The sequence below is a fragment of the Grus americana genome, chromosome 2, assembly GCF_028858705.1.
Source record: "Grus americana isolate bGruAme1 chromosome 2, bGruAme1.mat, whole genome shotgun sequence".
Classification (NCBI taxonomy): Eukaryota; Metazoa; Chordata; class Aves; order Gruiformes; family Gruidae; genus Grus; species Grus americana.
The window spans coordinates 32,067,749-32,085,597 of NC_072853.1; the positions used below are offsets into that span (position 1 = coordinate 32,067,749).

General features: G+C 38.8%; 1 protein-coding gene across 2 annotated transcripts in view; it reads right to left on the minus strand.

Moving 5' to 3' along the window:
- Positions 1-491: 491 nt before the first annotated feature.
- Positions 492-17,849, minus strand: part of ZBTB10 (zinc finger and BTB domain containing 10) — a 30,977-nt gene continuing 13,619 nt past the window's right edge. Inside the window, exons 3-6 of one of the 2 annotated variants that reach the window (XM_054817287.1) lie at positions 7,761-7,934; positions 5,453-5,628; positions 5,173-5,238; positions 2,551-2,686 (exon numbers count right to left, since the gene is read on the minus strand). In XM_054817287.1, coding sequence (XP_054673262.1) covers positions 5,206-5,238; positions 5,453-5,628; positions 7,761-7,934 — 383 coding nt within the window. In that variant the 3' untranslated portion in view covers positions 2,551-2,686; positions 5,173-5,205. Of the gene's footprint in view, positions 2,687-5,172; positions 5,239-5,452; positions 5,629-7,760; positions 7,935-17,849 lie in introns of both variants that reach the window. The other variant, XM_054817286.1, reaches the window with a different exon arrangement.

Consider the following 17,849-nt stretch of genomic DNA (forward strand, 5'->3'; position numbering starts at 1 on the left):
TGCAGTCTAACAACAAATTTGGTCATAATTTACCAGATATACATAAATGATTTAAGTAGTAAAAGAAGATTCAGTTCCAAGAGAATAAGTTCATACCTTGAGGAAAAAAAAACCTAACCCAAAAACAAAACGGAAAAAAGGAAAATACATTAAGAATGTAGAGCCAGGTCCAGTTTCTAAGCATTAAGTGAGCAGTATTCTAATAAAGCATATTTAGGTGAATCTCAGATATATATATATTTATATATATAGACAGATCTACCAATTGTAAACTATGGTTTTAAAGGGGATAAATGGGATGGAAAAATCTTTATGCTATACTTACATATTCACAAAGCAGAACATTACTTTAACGTTTAAAATACTTTTTCATTCATACCATCTTTGCCCAACTAATTTCTACTTTGGACCCCACCAGAATTACACATTACTCATTTCGGTCTAGAACAATGAGAATAAGATGTATTCTTCAGTGTAAAAAAAAAAAAGGTACCCCACCCTTCCCACCCTCCCCCAAAAAACTAATCATCTGTCAGGTTTACAATGATGTGGAAACTACCAATGAAACAAGTGGATGATAAAAAAGCATTTTAATTCCCATAAGTGTAGTTCAAACTTATCTCAGCTTCAATCAGCAAAAACAATGTCTTAACATTTTGTTACTGTTCTACTGATGTAAAGGACAACAGTAAAGCTTGTCTCTTTAAATACATACCAACTTTGATCAGATGGAGCACCATTAAGATTCTGTCCGTCAAAGCATACTTCAAAGTTATCCACACAACTAGCATAATTTAGTTACCTGATATAAAATAGGAAAAAATATACTCATTTTAAAATTAAACAAAGCTGAAAAATATGGTGACCCTCAATTGTTTTTTATACAGTACTGTCACACTGGCCTAGCTATGTGTCATGATAAATGCTCTGCATATTTACTTGTTGTGACATAATAGTACATAAGATGTATTGTTCCAATGATTGCCTGAATTCATTTGCCTTAGGCTAGACAACACAGAGGAGTTTAAGATGAAGGTGTAATGTCCTCCTCTCCCTATGAAAGAGGCCTGAAATCATTGGTACAATATTACAAGCTTAGGAAAAAAATCCACATGGCTACAAAATTTCAAGTTTCAATGCCTCCTAGAAAATTTGAAATAAAGAGTGTAGGGAGCACATTACCCTGAAAGGTAGACAACTCAAAGAGCACTATTTTGGCTTTTTTTCTTAAAAAAAAAAAAAAAATCCAGCAAATTAAGTCAACAAGTTAAATGTAATTGGTTTATATTAAACACTAGCAACAACCCATTAAGTACAAAAGAATAAAAAAGTTTGTGTTCATTTTAATGATGAACGATGGGCACAATAGCCTAGTGTCCAATTCACATCACAAACTAGCCAAAAACCGGACAAGTAAGAAATTATTAACCAAAAAGTTGTTTAATATGACACTTTCTCCATTCCTTGTATTTTTAATCTGTGGGACTGAGGTATAACACCAGGGAAGTCAAAATGTTTGAGAGGAGGGGGGCCTTAGAGGAGGGAGGAAACATTTTTACATCAGATACCTTTTAGCATGACTATCTCTTTTGACTAAGTGGCAAAAGAGTTACCCGTGCTCTGATCAGTCTATTATTTTCATTATTGGTCACTTCTTCCAAAAGATCATTTTGGAACTGATAAATCAGTAACAACCTTCTTGAAAATTCAAAACTGTGAAGAAACAGACACTAAATTAATGCCATTATTAACTTCTCCAGTGCTTATCACCTATACTGCCTGCCAGCATAGAGCCAAAAGTTTTAAACCCAAATTTCAACATGGTGTTGGCATTATCTGTGATGCATATTTAAATGATTGGCTTTCACCTATCAGAGTACGGGAGAGGTAAGGTTTGTATGGCAAAGACATGCTTGTGGAAACAAGAGCCACTAGCCCAAATTAGCTTCACTGGTTCACTAACAAAGTACGAGTGGATTTGGGAAAGCTGTCTTTGTATTTCCATACCAAGTTGCAATTTTCTTCATTCATGTTAACAGATACATGAATGTGTAACATAAGTACAGTTACTACTATGTCTGAATAGGACCCAAGTAGCTATATCCTATAAATAATAAAAAATACATTTTTCTTTTGATAACTGACTGTAGATGTGAGGACTCTGTATAATTCAACCAAATGGTTGTATGCTGTACAGTCCTGTGCAAATATAATAAAAAAATTAATAATCCTTTTTTGCTATAAGGCTTTGAACCCTACATTTTTCACAGCAACATAACTACCATCCAGCCTGTACCATATTTCGCAAGCCTTCAGTCCAAAAATTCAAATAGTCAATCCATATAGTGTCCATTTCAGCACTCCGAAGTCATATGCTCTGTCAGTCATCTAAAGGCATACAAACTTCCCCAGATTCATCCCATCGAGACTGGTCATTCTGTTCTTCTACGTCATCACCAAGCTCCTCATCACCTTCTCCCACTTCATTTTCCTCATATTCTTCATCCCTAGGGAAATCTGTGTCCTGCACCTGGTCTGCTCCCTCTTGCCCTCCAGGTTGAGATTTATCTGCACAGTCTACACAAACTCCGTAACGTCGCGATCCATGTCTTATTCCAACGCTGGCTGCTAGCATGAAAATCTTCTTACACACCATGCATTTATACTTTTTATCCTTTTTATGCACCTATGGAAGAGAAATATTAACAGCTGAAAATACGCATATCAGGTTGCATTTACATATAGTTCTAGAAAGCTATTAACAATAATAATTACTAATACAAAATTCATTTTGCAAACTCTTCCAAAAGTTACCCCAAGACTGTTCAAAGAAAGAACAGTATTACTAGAGATCCATTTTGACTACATGAGCCCAGAACCAAACTACCTGCTTACTGTTCAGCATATAGCTGAATAGCTGCCTGTTTCGTAAGTAGGCGAGTGTCCATTTTACAGCTACTCACTGTACAGAACAAGACTCAGAAAGGCAATGGGAACAGTATAAGCACTTATGCTACACACAGGATCATCTCTCGTTTAGAAAATTGCCTTTACAATTTTAAGTCCTAGAAACATTAAGAACAAGCAAGAGTCATTAAATTATGTGTGCCTTCAAAGAGCAAGATCCTTCTTCCATGACATCGCCCTCCCAACACAACCAAACCCAACATCATCTTTCCATGTTCCTTTGGTGAATTTTTTGTTCTGTATGTAGAGTGAGCTTCTGTGTAAAATTAGAAGGCTGCTATTGGTCAACCTGACTAAACATAAATTTTAATTTTTAATTTGGGATTATGTTACTTGTACAAGTAACTGAATTCAGCAATCATGTATAATAGTTATCGTCTTGGAAAAAAAGTTGAAGACTTCTTTCTTCTATCCAGTGTCCCCACAACAGATTACAATTACATGCTTAAATATATCATTTGAGGTCACACTGAAAAAGTTGCCATTTTAGATAAAACAGAAATTACCACCCAGATGAGGGAAAGAAACCCAAGGTCAAGATACAAATAGTTACTTTAGTCCTGCTGTATAATCTGTACGGCTGATACCACATGTTTTTTCCCTCAGCCTCTAGACTTGTTATGATAATGTTTCACACAAAGCAGAATGTTTGGGGGGGGGGGCGGGGAAGTGTTCTGACTCCGGCAGGGAGAGCACACTTCAGTTAGAGCACAGGGCTAGGCTGAGCTCACTCTATAGCTATTTTCACCCTGTCTGACTTCATCTTGTTTCCTGGAGGGGGGAAAAAAAAAAAAAATCTTCAGCTACAAGACCTGGTCAGATACTGCAGGACAGAAACCTCAAGTCCCACTCTGCTCTCCCTCACAGACCAACTACCACTCACTGTTGCTATCTTCTCTGGTGAGCCACAAAGGAAGTAGAGTAGCTGCTGGGACATGTTACACGGGTATCACCACCAATAAGGTGACAACGACCTGACCTCCTCTACCCAGCCACCGAGCTGCCCCATACCATCACTGCAGTCATCTATATACACTACAGAACACAATGTCCTTCAGACTCAGTAACATCAGAGGTACTCCTCTCCCTTCAGGCACCTAAGCGTTCACCAGATGGTATGGGAGGAGGAAGAAAGGCAGCAGTAGCAGGGTGGAAAGATGCGTAAGATGAGAGAAGTGCAGTGGAACATAAGAAAGATGCTGGTTCTAAAATTTACATAAGAGCTATTAACATATGCCTTTCCTACCCGTAGAGCAGTTTAAGGAATACTTAAAATTACTATAGTGGTCTTATACATATGTTCTAGAATTATATCCTGATATGACTAGGGTAATTATTTACTTTTAATAATATTACTGGCTAACAGAAAGCCCATTTCATGATAGCACAAGCTAGAAAGGAAAGTTAGGAAGACTTACACCAAAAGCTCTTTTCTGCATCCGCATTAAAACTTGGAAGCTCACAACCACTTTTTCTACTCACTGAGGAACAAAAAAAAAACCCAACTGCGAGAAGGCTACGGAGACTTATGGAACACCTTAATGAGGGAGCAAGGTGGTCCATTGATTCTCGAAGGACTGAGGAAAGCTAACAAAATGGAGAAGTGCAGTTTACCCCATTCCACGTACTAACCTATTCTGAGGATCTGCAAAACATGTTGTAAAATGATTATTTTTTTAAAAATCACAGCTTGGAGAATTGTTATTACCTTCTCATCACCAATATGATCTTCTTTTTATTACTACCCTAAAACGCACCTTGGATTTTATATAGTAAATATTATAATGAAGTCTTAATGTCCTTAGAGACTAGATACAAAGTACCTGCAAAATACCCAAGATAGGCAATACTTTTGCTGGATCCTCAGATAAAAAGTACACGAGTCAAATCCTGAGTTACGCAACATGCACAGGACAGGGCAAGCTCAGCTGCTGGTTATGGTATTGATAAAATGCAAGTCAGAAGGACGCTTACTTTCTGCATCTCAGATATTTTTCATTCCTTCCTAAATCTTAAAGCAGATACTATACTATAGCTTTATCTAGTTGTGAAATAAGTATTTCAGAACTACCCCAAGATATTGTGCAACTGCTGATTAACAGGGTGTCGTCACAGAAAATGGTGATGCAGCATTATAGAAGATGTGCTATTCTATTGCAGTAACACTAAGCCAGAATTCCCTTTTGTTATCTACAGAATACTTACATGTACTGCATCTCTTTATCACGTCACTTTCAATCATCTTGACATTATCAGAATTCCAGCAACTGTCTTAATTGATACGGCATTTTCCATTAAGAATATAAAAGGTATAGTTATCACAAAGAGATGTTTATCTTCATCTACTTTAGATTAAGCTAAAGCAATTTACATTATGGCAAACCAGAGAACAGTTTCTCCCAACTACCAAAACATCTGAAAAAACCATAAAAACCAAACTTGTACACGTGCGTACATACACACACACACTTTTGAGGTTACCTACCAAGGAATGTCTCTTTACATGCTCTCTTCGAGTAAACAGCTTCCCACAGATGTCACAACTGAAAGATCTCACGCCTGTGTGAATGAGCAAGTGTCTCTTTAGTGTTCTTCTGTATTTGGCTACATAATTACAGTGTGGACACTTCAATTTGTTCATGATTAAAGCAGAGGAATCACCTACAAGAAAATAAGCCATCAGAAGAAAAGATGATGAAACACAAAAAAACTATTTCAATACGTTCTGCCTGGTGCACAAAAATAAACAGGTGCCAAAACAACAGAGCACCCACATGACTTTTCATCAGCCAAATCAGGACAATGCCTGCCTGCAGAAACCACAAATACTGGTAGGTTCTGCATGTATGATCTTGTGAGAAAAATACCCACTTGTAATCAAGGAATTTTTACTACAAAAGTACAGATCAATTCTTTGAAAAGAAGTCTTATTTCATGAATCGGAGTAAGTTAGCTACAAGTTAGCAGTAGTCCATTTTCTACAGGTCACTTATACCGGAAACCACTTTATTCTGGATTAGAAACCCTCCAGCTCAGCGGCATTTAGACAGTTAAAATCTTCTCTCCCAATATTCTATTTAGAATTATGTGCAGGAACTGCATGCCAAGATCTGACTATACAAATAAATGAAAAAAGAAATTATAACTAAGCAGGAAGGAATACTGACAAAAGGAGTAGGAGAGTAAGAGGTAGCATAATTCTGAAATAGCTAGAAAGGGAAGTTACTAGTTAAGATCTTAGGTATTCTCTACCCAAAGTCTATTTTGTCGTAACAGTAGAAAAATTAAAGAGAGCAGAAAAAACTTCTGGAAGTAGCAATATCCTACTTCTTCCTTATGATGGAAGAGAGCTATTTACATATCCTTGAACCAGGGATAACATAGCTTGCTTAAAGGATACATGCAAAACAGGTTTACTACAGCTGCCTATTACTGTGTGAAATAGAAAAACACAGGATGCTGCGACAGCTATGAAGGCAGCCACACAGGAATACAAGGATTATTTGAGAATAGCGTATGGACTCAACTTACTACAGGTGAAATAGGTTATGAACATGACTGTAACCATCTAAAAAGCATCCAAAAAGCACTGGCTAAAGCTACGTGACTGTATGCATGAGAGTTTCTACTGCTCATGCCGTCAGGAAGAAAGCAAAAGTAATTGTGTTATGTGCATGGGCCTGCATGCCTATATCTAAGATGCTGCCTCCTAGCTTCAAAATCCATCATAACATGGAAGTTAAATGTTGCTAATATTCAAAAGTTTGCCTTGGTATATCGGAGCACTCATGCAAGCTGCATGTCAACGTGATGTCATGTAATGGCTTACATGAAGAAAAGTAAGTTCAAAAAAGGTTGTAAATTGCAGTCTTAGACACATCAACAGGGGTATGACAGACAGGCAGACCTCAGGGCTCTAAGATATGTGGGAATTTAATGGTTTAAGAACAGACAGACCTACTAAGACCAGAGTTCTAATCCCTTGCCTGCTAGTGTATTTCACCTTCTGATGACCCAGTTTCTTCCAATGTAAAAACCAAAATATTTGAAGTAAACCATAAACCACATCCCAGTAATAGCTCAAAGTCACAGAGCAGAGGTAGGCATTACTATTACCCAATCCTTAAGATCCTCTTTTTACTGAGGACTTTATGTATTTTATGTATCCAGACAATTATTTTGGATGTGGTGGGTTTTTTGTATGTTTTCAGACAGAACAATAGTTACAGATAATTGCTTGTTTGAACTATTAAGAAAGGCACATAAGCTGTGAAAGGGTAGGTTATACAACACAGCTTTGACTGAAGAGGGCTTCAGTTATGGCTGCACTGAATTCAAAACCTTCATTGCAATGAAGTTTTTAGTTTTTAATAGCGAGAAGTATGCTCAGAGATCTACTTTGAAAGTTATATTTAATTTCATATCTTCATCATCCAAGCATTCAATTTCAAAGCTCATTTATCTGTAGTTAGCTTACTAAGAGGGGGAGAGGGGGGAAGCTATCAGATCATTAAAGACCTCAGGTATCTTTATATTCAGGCACAAAACAAGAGCTGATATAAATCATGTGCAGTTTTTACATTTCCATACATTTGAATTCCTTTTTCTCCCTTCAAGGAAGTACTCGTATTTATCATTTGCCTTTCTGGATAATGTATGAAAGAAGATTATGTAAACACTCAATCTTATAAATCTCTAAGCAAATTAATCAAATATTACCAGCAGTGACACAGAAGATAAAGAACCCCTATCAGAGGCAAAAAACCAACCTCCTCTCCATCAGATATACTTGCCATTTTCCCAGGCTTCTTTTGGCCAAGACTCTGGCAGCAGTCCGTACTTGAAGTCACTTGAAGTACCCGGCAGCAGTCCGTACTTGAAGTCACTTGAAGTACCCGGCAGCAGTCCGTACTTGAAGTCACTTGAAGTACCCGGCAGCAGTCCATACTTGAAGTCACTTGAAGTACCTATTACAGACACAGTCTTACTTTAGCTTCCCGGGTTCATGTTGTTTAGCAAAATATATATCCTTTTTAAACTGTGACAAAAAAGTTTCAAATCTTAAAAAAGTAATTATAATTTATTCCCCCACCCCCATAATCTTCAATACTGAAATGAAGAAATAACTGCATTCCTAGTTTCAATGAAATTAGACCTTTGAACTACTACTCTCCATGGCACCATTTCTTCTCCCTGTGCTGAGGAAAAATTCAAAGCCTTTTTCATACTACAGGAACTTTTATGGTAAGGTTATTTATTCCCTCACTATCATCATGACAGTGATGAATCCACTGGATTCTCTTTACAACTGCTTTGTGCTGTGACTTCATCTGATCTACCACAGGCAGTCTAGCTGGTACAAAAGTAAACATTTTCTACAGGAAGGGTGATTTTCTTTATTGCCTGAAAATATCTCACTGGTATACAGAGTGCTTTAAATATCTTTACTTATATAAAGTATCCTACAGTTATGTCTAAATCCTTTTTTGAATAATCATCTCCATTACTCTATAACCACATCAATTCCAGAGACCATAATTACTTGGAAAATAAGAGCTTAAAAGACTAGTTTGCATATTTACATTTGGTCTTTAGACAAGCTCTTCATGCAGTTTGCGTAGTCTTTGTAGCTGTTTTCCGCTTTAAAAGAGTGAAATAATTCAGAAGTGAACAGTGCCTTACAAAGAAAAAGATCCTTGCTTGTTTAATTCTATGCTTTTGTAATAAGAATTGCATGAGTGAATCCTGAATCACTATTACACAGCACAGAGAACTATAAATAGTACACAAGAAGGCTGCACTAGGCATTTGACAAAATCATATTTGTGGGGCAAATACTCTTCTGGCAAGAGTGCAAATCAATCTTTCCCCCAATCCCCAAGAGAGGAGGAGTTTGTTGGAAAACATGAACTCATAAATCCATTACTTTCCTCACAGGCACACAGTTGTTAAATAAACTAACTGCAGTGGAAACTGGCAAATTTCCTTTGTCTGGATGCAGCTCAGGTCCTCACACTGGATTCCCAATGCCATTGTTGTGAGAAATTTTGACAAGGGCTTCATAGCAAATAGATATATTTTTACTTTCAAGCCTGAGACCATACATTTTAATAGTCCAAAGACTTTCTTTTGTCCCTATACTACCCATTCTAAGGATTTTTCCAGAAAAAGAATTTCTCTTAGTGTAAACTAGGATTTCATGCAACTAGTTGTAAGCTGTATACTGAAACACTCACAACTTACAGTTTTACTGTGAAAAAAGTACAGATTACACATGCTTACAGCATTAGACACATATAGTACTTTCATTTACTGCTCAGGCATTACAGCTGGCAGCAGTGGTTTCACCTGCAATATAAGACAATGGTTCAAAAGGAACTCAGTTAACAAATAGGAAGATCATAATTCTATCCTGTCCATCAGACAATGGCAAATGATAAGCAAAGTTGGATCACGACTGCAAAACTAGGTATTCCATCAGAGCTTTTAAAAAGTAGAGCTTAAGCAGACGAAGGAGGAGAAATCCCAGTATTTCAGCTCATCCACCTAGCTATTTTGGTATAGAAAGAAAGGAGGGGGAAGGGAAGGGAATAAATCTCCTTTAAGAGACAAAGTAGTGAAGAAAATATTTTTAATTTTTTTGACTCTAATAGCTGTTGTTATGTCCAAAAGAGGCAAGAACTCCTTACACTAATTTGGAGCTATGGACTCCAGCAATGGCATCTCACAACCGTTCAAGGAATAGAACACAGATACCCTATAGACATGCCAACTACACATTCCTTTGAGGTGAGCAGTAAAGCCTCCTTCTGTAATACACAAGAAAGGATTAGTGAGGAAGCAGTGTTGTACAGTTCTGGGCAAGAGCAAAGATAACTTGACCTCAAGGCTAAAAGCCTCCAAATTAAAGCAGGCTTCAAGATCTAGCAGAGAAAAAAATAAAACAACTTTTATAACCTGTTTAAAATATTAGACCTTTTCTTTATATGTTCATCCTCGTTTCAGTTGGGATAGAGTTAATTTTCTTCCTGGTAGCCAGTATGGGGCTGTGTGTTGGATTTGTGCTGAAAACAGTGTTGATAACACAGGGATGTTTTTGTTACTGCTGAGCAGTGCTTACACAGAGCCAAGGCCTTTTCTGCTTCTCACACCACCCCACCAGCGAGTAGGCTGGGGGTGCACAAGGAATTGGGAGGAGACTCAGCCAGGAAAGCTGACACAGACTGGCCTAAGGGATATTCCATACCGTATGACATTGTGCTCAGCATATAAAGTTAGGTGGAAGAAGGAGGGGGGGACGTGGTCTAGTGGAGGGTGTCCCTGCCCATAGCAGGGGGGGTTGGAACTAGATGATCTTTGAGGTCCCTTCCAACCCAAACCATTCTATGATTCTGTAACATTCAGAATGATGGCATTTGTCTTCCTAAGTAATCATTACACATGATGGAGCCCTGCTTTCCTGGAGATGGCTGAACACCTGCCTGCCCATGGGAAGTGGTGAATGAATTCCTTGTCTTGCTTTGCTTGTTTGTGTGGCTTTTGCTTTAGCTATTAAACTGTCTTTATCTCAACCCACGAGTTTTCTCACTTTTACTCTTCTGATACTCTCCCCCATCCCATCAGGGGGTGGGGGGAGGAGTGAGCGAGCAGCTGAATGGTGCTTAGTTGCTGGCTGGGTTTAAACCACAACAAGGTTCTTCCCCTCTAATAGACCTGTCCTGTCTCTAGTTGACCAGTGATCAAAATATTTTAACCACTTCCCCCCCTTACGTGAGGACTATCTGTAAGACCCAAGGGACCATGCCTTTACTGCTCACAGACGTAACATACATGCTGAGTAGAGGCAATATTGCATAGCTTCCTTCAAAATAAGCATACATCAAAGAGTGACCATAAGTAAGAGCTGTACCAAGCTAAGCGCATTTATAACACTGTCACTTTGACAGTTCTTCTGGATTTAAGAGAACACAAATTGAATTTCAATAGGAACATTTATGCTCATAGTTGGTATTGAAGTCTGAGGGAAGTTAGGAGCTCAAATCCCTGCACACATCTAGATCTTAGCATAAGACTCAGCATAGAGCCAAATAGACTTAAGGACTGTAGTCTAGTGTAGATAATACTACTAAATCTTTCTACTTCCAATTTGAAGAAAAGACCTGTTATAACATGAAAGAACACCAGCACAGATACCACAAGAGATAAGAGGTTGCTGCAGACACTTCAGTCTCTGCACAGTACAGGACTAAGTAGATCATAATTAAACCTAATGCTTACTCTTAGAATAATTCGTTGACCTAGAAAATCTGCTTTCTAGATTAAGCACACATATAATGTATTCAAAACAAAACAACAAAAAAGGTATTTTTAATGTCTAATGGCTCATCCTTACAGAAAGACATAAATTGCACTTCCAGTTCCCAGTCTATATGTAATACCTAGCCTCTACTAGTTTCCCCAGGTGGACATACAGCCTATACTCAAATAAGCTTCTGATTGTAGCTGAGCCAAGTATAAGATGTTATGGACCCCTGTGGCTCATAACATCTTCTTTCATTCCTCCTCCCACCCAGGCTACTGTCCCCTGAAACCTGCTTGCAAAACTGCAGATATAGTCATCATCTAACCTGTTCCTGTCAGTTTAAACCCAGATGACTTTGATAGGAGACTGAAAGCAAGTACATATGCAGTTCTACTGGTAGACAGGGTATGGTGCAAAGGGGGAAATAAAAGACAGCAGTGAGAAAGATCTTTAAAAAAAAAAAAGGGGGGGGGGGATATGTTAATTCAAAGCAATAATGCTGTGTATTTCCAGACCAGGTCTTCTTACCAAAGCTGTCCTCTGATCTAAGGATATCTTTTTACAGGTTAGTTGATTCCTAAAAGAGGTGTAAGTTAATAATTCAAATGTCAATTAGCCTCCAACATCTATCCATTCTTCTACCATGCATGGAGAGGAGGTTTCTATCAGTAACCTGATCTTATAAAAACCAAACAAATCCAAAATAATAAAAATGAATACAAATAAGCTGATTAGCTATCACAGCACTAAAATTCTCAATATATGTCAATCTGAGAAGAGATAGAGACAGTCTGAAATACAGTGAAGTGGTTGTGTAGGCTTTTACACAACAACAAAAAAACCAAACCTAACTCAAAACAAACTTTATGGAATGATTTTACGTTCTACTGTGTGTATTCTCAGGAAAAAGGATAACCAGAAGTCAGACACACTGATTTTCAGTTTTGCAGGAGAGGTAAGGGAGTATCACCAGAAAGAATGCATCTGAGTGGAAACATCCTTAGTTTGACAAGTTTTGGTCTTTTTCCGTAACCAGAAATATGCTGATTTTTTGGGAAGAAAAGGAGACATTACTGAGTAGGTGATGATCAAGGAGATTAATGACAGGATCAACAACAGAAGCCATTGAACAGGTTATTATAGAAAGGGATATGGATGTAGGGTGCGCTGAAGGAAAAGATACAAAACTTTGCATTAGATGGAGTTGTCTAATGAGCTTAACTTCTGTTTTCTTTATATGTTACCACTAAAAACGGCACCAAAAGAAGAGAAAACATTTTTCCAGCAGGTTTTCTGACATTGGCTGCTCATTCAGATCAATTAAAAAAAAGACAGAAAGTAGACAGGATAAGTGATTAGGCCATAGCTCTGAAGGATTGTAAGGAGAGCAGTGGTAATCTACTGATACAATCTGGATTGCTATTAAAGAGCTGGATTTGTTGCTTATGTTAGGTAACATGACAGAAAAAACAGCACTGCCAAGACTGACAGACTGGGAAGGTGGGGGAAAGAAAATACCTTGTACTCCATTTGTTCCCAGAGTATTACATTTTAACCTTGCAGCTGAGAAGGGGTCAAAGCATATTACTTCTCAACTGCCTCTTGCAACAGAAGGCTCAAACTTAAGACATTTTGTCAATGCAATCTTACTCATACTCCCAACTGCTCTTAATTTTTACTATTTCTCATTCATGAAAAATATGTTTTATTGCCTTGATTATGGAAGCAGATCCATCACCAACTAACCCTACCAGATGACCATCAACTGATGCCAAATGTATCACCCATGTGGTTTTTCAATTTGCTTATGATATATTCCCTGAAAAACTCCTCCCTGAGAAAGGGATGCCATTCGCATTAGAAAACTATTTTGCTGATCTCTCCCCACAAAGCCTACGTCATTGAAACACAAGATAGTAGGACCTTTCCTCATCCAGATCACTTATTTGTGGGAGAGTATTGTTCTCGGGGACTATCAAACTCAGAAATTTAGGTCTGAAGAGACTTCTGAAAGTCACCTAGTTCACCCTCCTGCTCACAGCAGGACTAACTTCAAAGCTGGACTGTATGCTGCTTTGAACCTGGCCAAGTTTTCAACATCTACAAGGACAGAAGATTCCATAAACCTCTAAGCAGCTTGTTCCAATACAATTGCTCTCATAGTCAACAGTTTTCTTCATATACAGCTGTAATTTCCTTAGCTGCAACTTGTGACAACTGACTCTTGCCCTTTCACTGTGCACCTCTGAAAAGCATTTGGGTTCATTTTCTCTATCACTCCCTTAAGGAGGTAGAAGATGGTAGGCACACCCCTCAGCCTTCTCCATACTAAATAAATGCAGTTCCGCAGCCGCTCCTTGAGCAACACGTTCTCCATTCCCCTAACCACATTAGTGCCTCTCCACTGGACTCTCTCCATCTTGCTGGCATCTTTCTTGTACTGGGCTGTCCTAAACTGGGCACAGGATTTTAAATGTGGTCTTGCCAGTCCTGAGTACAGGGGTATTATTATCACCTCCCTCAGCCTGCTGGCTATGTTCTTGCTAATACCACCACTATGAGGCTAGCCTCCCATTGCTTGTAGGATGCGCTACTGATTTATGTTCTGCCTGCTGTCCACAAGGAATCCCTGGTTCTTTTCCGCAGTTACTCAGTTACTGAGTTACAGCCACTCAGTGCTCAGCTTGTACTGATGCCCAGGGTTGTTACTTCCAGATGAAGGACTTGACATTTGTCTTTGCACACCATCTCGGACATTCATCTGCCAATTCCTACACATTGTTGAGGTCTATCTGAACAACAGTCCAGCCTTGCCCTCTAGCTTATCAACCCTTCCCACCCAACTGATGTCATCTGCAAACTTGCTGAGTGCGTCTTCTGTCCTAATATCCTGATCACTGATGAAGCTGTTAAACAGTATGAGGCTCAGTAAGCTATTTCAGGAAAATTGCCCTTCTTGACTATCAAGAAAACACCTTCATCCATAAACTTCCAGACTATGCTGGGAGCTCAAGGGCCAGATCATGAACGTTACAAACAAGCCAATTTAAGTATGTACCTCAAGAGCTTTCTCAAGTAAAGTATTCAAGAGATAACTCAAAGACTTTCAAATGCAGACATTTCACATCCCATTTTCATCAAGTCTTATATTTAAAGTGTTAATGTAAGTAGGACTTTCAAGGAGATATACACCTGAAAGGCTGCATGAAACTCTTAGGATTACAATCCTTCGATAAAGTAAAAAACAGCAACCATTCTAGATATTCTGGTAACCAAATTAAATGTCTTGGCATTATGTTCTGTTCCTATTTTCTTGCTCTTTGAAAAAAGCAAGTGTAGAACAAATCCAAGGAAATGAGTTTGACTTGTCCTTAAAGCTGGCAGTTTCTCCCTAATGAAGGGGTAAAAAAAACCAGCATAAAAAAAGGAAAATTAACCCTAATACAAGGGTTCTCTACACAGTAAAGCCATTAGTTTCTTTCTGCATCAGCATTATAGAACTGCTATTACTACCATTTTATCAGCTACATGTTGTAGCCTGTAAACATATTTTCTTAAAGGAAGAATTACATGTCAGCTTGAGGGACAGGAAATGGAAGTATCACTGTGCATCATGATCAAAGACCACTGATGTCACTGCAGTAGAGACAAATACACCAAGAATTGATATGGGTCTTCATTTGTATTTATTCTTATGTAAAGACATAAGTACAGATACCATTGTGTGGAGAGACTGTTTTGGTCCAAATAACTTTTTATGCTAAAACACTTGAAAGGAAATGCAAAGGATGTCTTCATGTTAGCTTCTCTAATCACAGGCAGTCTTAGAAGCAGTAGCATAATTCCCTTGTATTGAACTGGCATCTCAGTATCATCCATTCCAGACTTACTTTGCCAAAGCCCAACTTTTGTCCAGGAATACCAAGGGATTTTGTCTTTACACCAGGCTTTGAAGAAAAGTAAGGTAGAAGACAGAGGTGCAAATGTGTAAAAATACCAAAGCAAAAAAGAAAAAACCCAACCCTTCCAACAACAAACACCACCCAGATACTTCCTTGGGAACTCTACATAAGAAGATCTGAGATTACATGAAAAACTAAGCTTGCCAGATAGGTGTCATGCCCTCCTTACAAAGTAACATGCAACGTTACACCCTAAAGAAAGGGGATCAACTCAAGTCACAAGCAAGCAAATGTGTAAAAGACTGGAACTTTTACACAGCTCATACTTCTCACATACACTTCCTGGGGTGCATCAAAAGAGGTGTGACCAGCAGGTCGAGGGAGGTGATCCTGCCCCTCTACTCCACTCTTGTGGGACCCCACCTGGAGTACTGCATCCAGCTCTGGGGGCCCCAGTACAGGAGAGACATTGAGCTGCTGGAGCGAGTCCAGAGGAGGGCCGTGAAGCTGATCAGAGGGCTGGAGCACCTCTCCTATGAGGCCAGGCTGAGAGAGTTGGGATTGTTCAGCCTGGAGAAAAGGCGGCTCCGGGGAGATCTAATTGCGGCCTTCCAGTACCTGAAGGGGCCTACAGGAAAAGATGGCGAGGGACTGTTTATCAGGGAGTGTAGTAACAGGACAAGGGGGAATGGGTTTAAGCTGAAGGAGGGTCGATTTAGATTAGATGTTAGAAAGAAATTCTTTACTGTTAAGAGTGGTGAGGCACTGGAACAGGTTGCCCAGAGAGGTTGCGGATGCCCCCTCCCTGGCAGTGTTTAAGACCAGGTTGGATGAAGCTTTGGGCAACGTGGTCTAGTGGAGGGTGTCCCTGCCCATGGCAGGGGGGTTGGAACTAGATGATCTTTAAGGTCCCTTCCAACCCAAACCATTCTATGATTCTATGATCTGACCATGAAAGACAACTGCTGCTTAACAAAGGGGTTTTTTTCCAGCTTTGAAATTCATGGTTTTAAGAACACCCCCTCAACCCCCTGCCAAGAAGCCCTTGGAATACCACAAGGGACTAAAGCTCTGCAATTGTGGCTACATTTTTACAGTAAAAATGGCAACTCTGATCTTGCTAACTCCCCTCTCCATTGTTCCCAGTATGATAGGATGAAGCTTATAACTAACAAAGCTGCACCAATGAAGGCTAGTGGCTAAAGTGAAGTTGTCTGCTAAAGCTGTACTCCTACCTACACATTTACTGCGAGAACTACAATGAGCTTTAGGGTAAATGCACAACATAAGCTTGCTATGCTATAGTATTCCACATTTAGTATAAACTTTCTACACTATGAACACATTTCTGGTTGGATATATTTGCTAATACTTGCCAGAAACTGGCAGAAGTAAGAAGTGTTGTCTGCCTCACCTGCACCCCAAAAAACAACCCCGAGTTCTGTACACAAGAATTACAGAATGTACAAAGAGAATAAATGGTTGGGCAGTGAGCAAAACAATTCAGCAAGGACAGAGAACCCGAAAGAGATAAGCTGACGGAACAGTCTTTTAGTCAAACTACATGCCATTCAAAATCTATTCTATCCCTTCCCTCAAATTTAAAAACAAACAAAAAACCCAAACCCCCACATACTAAGACGTGTAAGCCCAGAGTAACTGAACAGCAATTTATCAATTTATACTTCCATAAACTCTTTTGACTTACTGAGCTACATCTTTGAGATGCAAGCTAGCTGAAGAAATAGCACAGCTAACTTCTGTGGCTGAAGTTATGCCCTCAAATGAATCAAGATAATATGCAGTTTTCTTTATTTATGAAGTTGCTGCCATCATCATCACTATTTCATAAATGAGGTAGCAGAAAGATCAAATAAGCACGTCAGATTGTTAATTTTTCAGAAATGAATGTATTGCCTGTGCTTCAATTGCAGAGACAAAAAAAAGCTTTTCAGGCAGAAAAGGTCTGTAGACACCACATAACCTTCTTCCCCAACCCATCCACCTTTTTTAAAAAAAAAAAAAAGAAAAAACCCAAACCAAAAGCAACATAACAGTAATACACAGAACATTGCCTGAAGTTGCAAGGTCAATGGTTGACCATACCATTAGAATGTGAAAAACTACTTGTCTTTGGGATCATCCCCAGGAGAAGTAAATTTAATGAATGGGGAAGAGGTTGATCCTCGGATGTGGTACTCTTTAGATGACTTCTAAAAACCTATGGGGCCTTCAATACCAGGTTACATAGGGAATAGGGCAAATAAAGAGGCTCAATGTCCATTAAACAATTTAAACCTTTCAATCAGGGTATCAGCTGGAGATCTGAGGAAGATCTCACTGAGAGTCATAGTACCATAAAAGAGTAGTAGAAAAAGCTTACTTTTCTTATACTATTTTTTTTATATTTGTGACTCAGACAGTCAAGTGCAGTTTATCTCTACAAGAAATATATACATGTCCAGATAGGTCCGTCAATCTTAATTTCTTCAAATACGAAGTTAGCTTTCTTTATTCTAAAGTCCTCATCAAGCTGTATTATTATGCTGCTCCCTCACGTCATGACGAAAACTATGACCAGCACTACATTTTTTTGTAAGCAAGTTTAGCTGCTGCTTGTATCCTTTTGAAAAGTAGTTGCTTCAACAGCAAGCTGAATCAAATTCCTTAAGAACCCC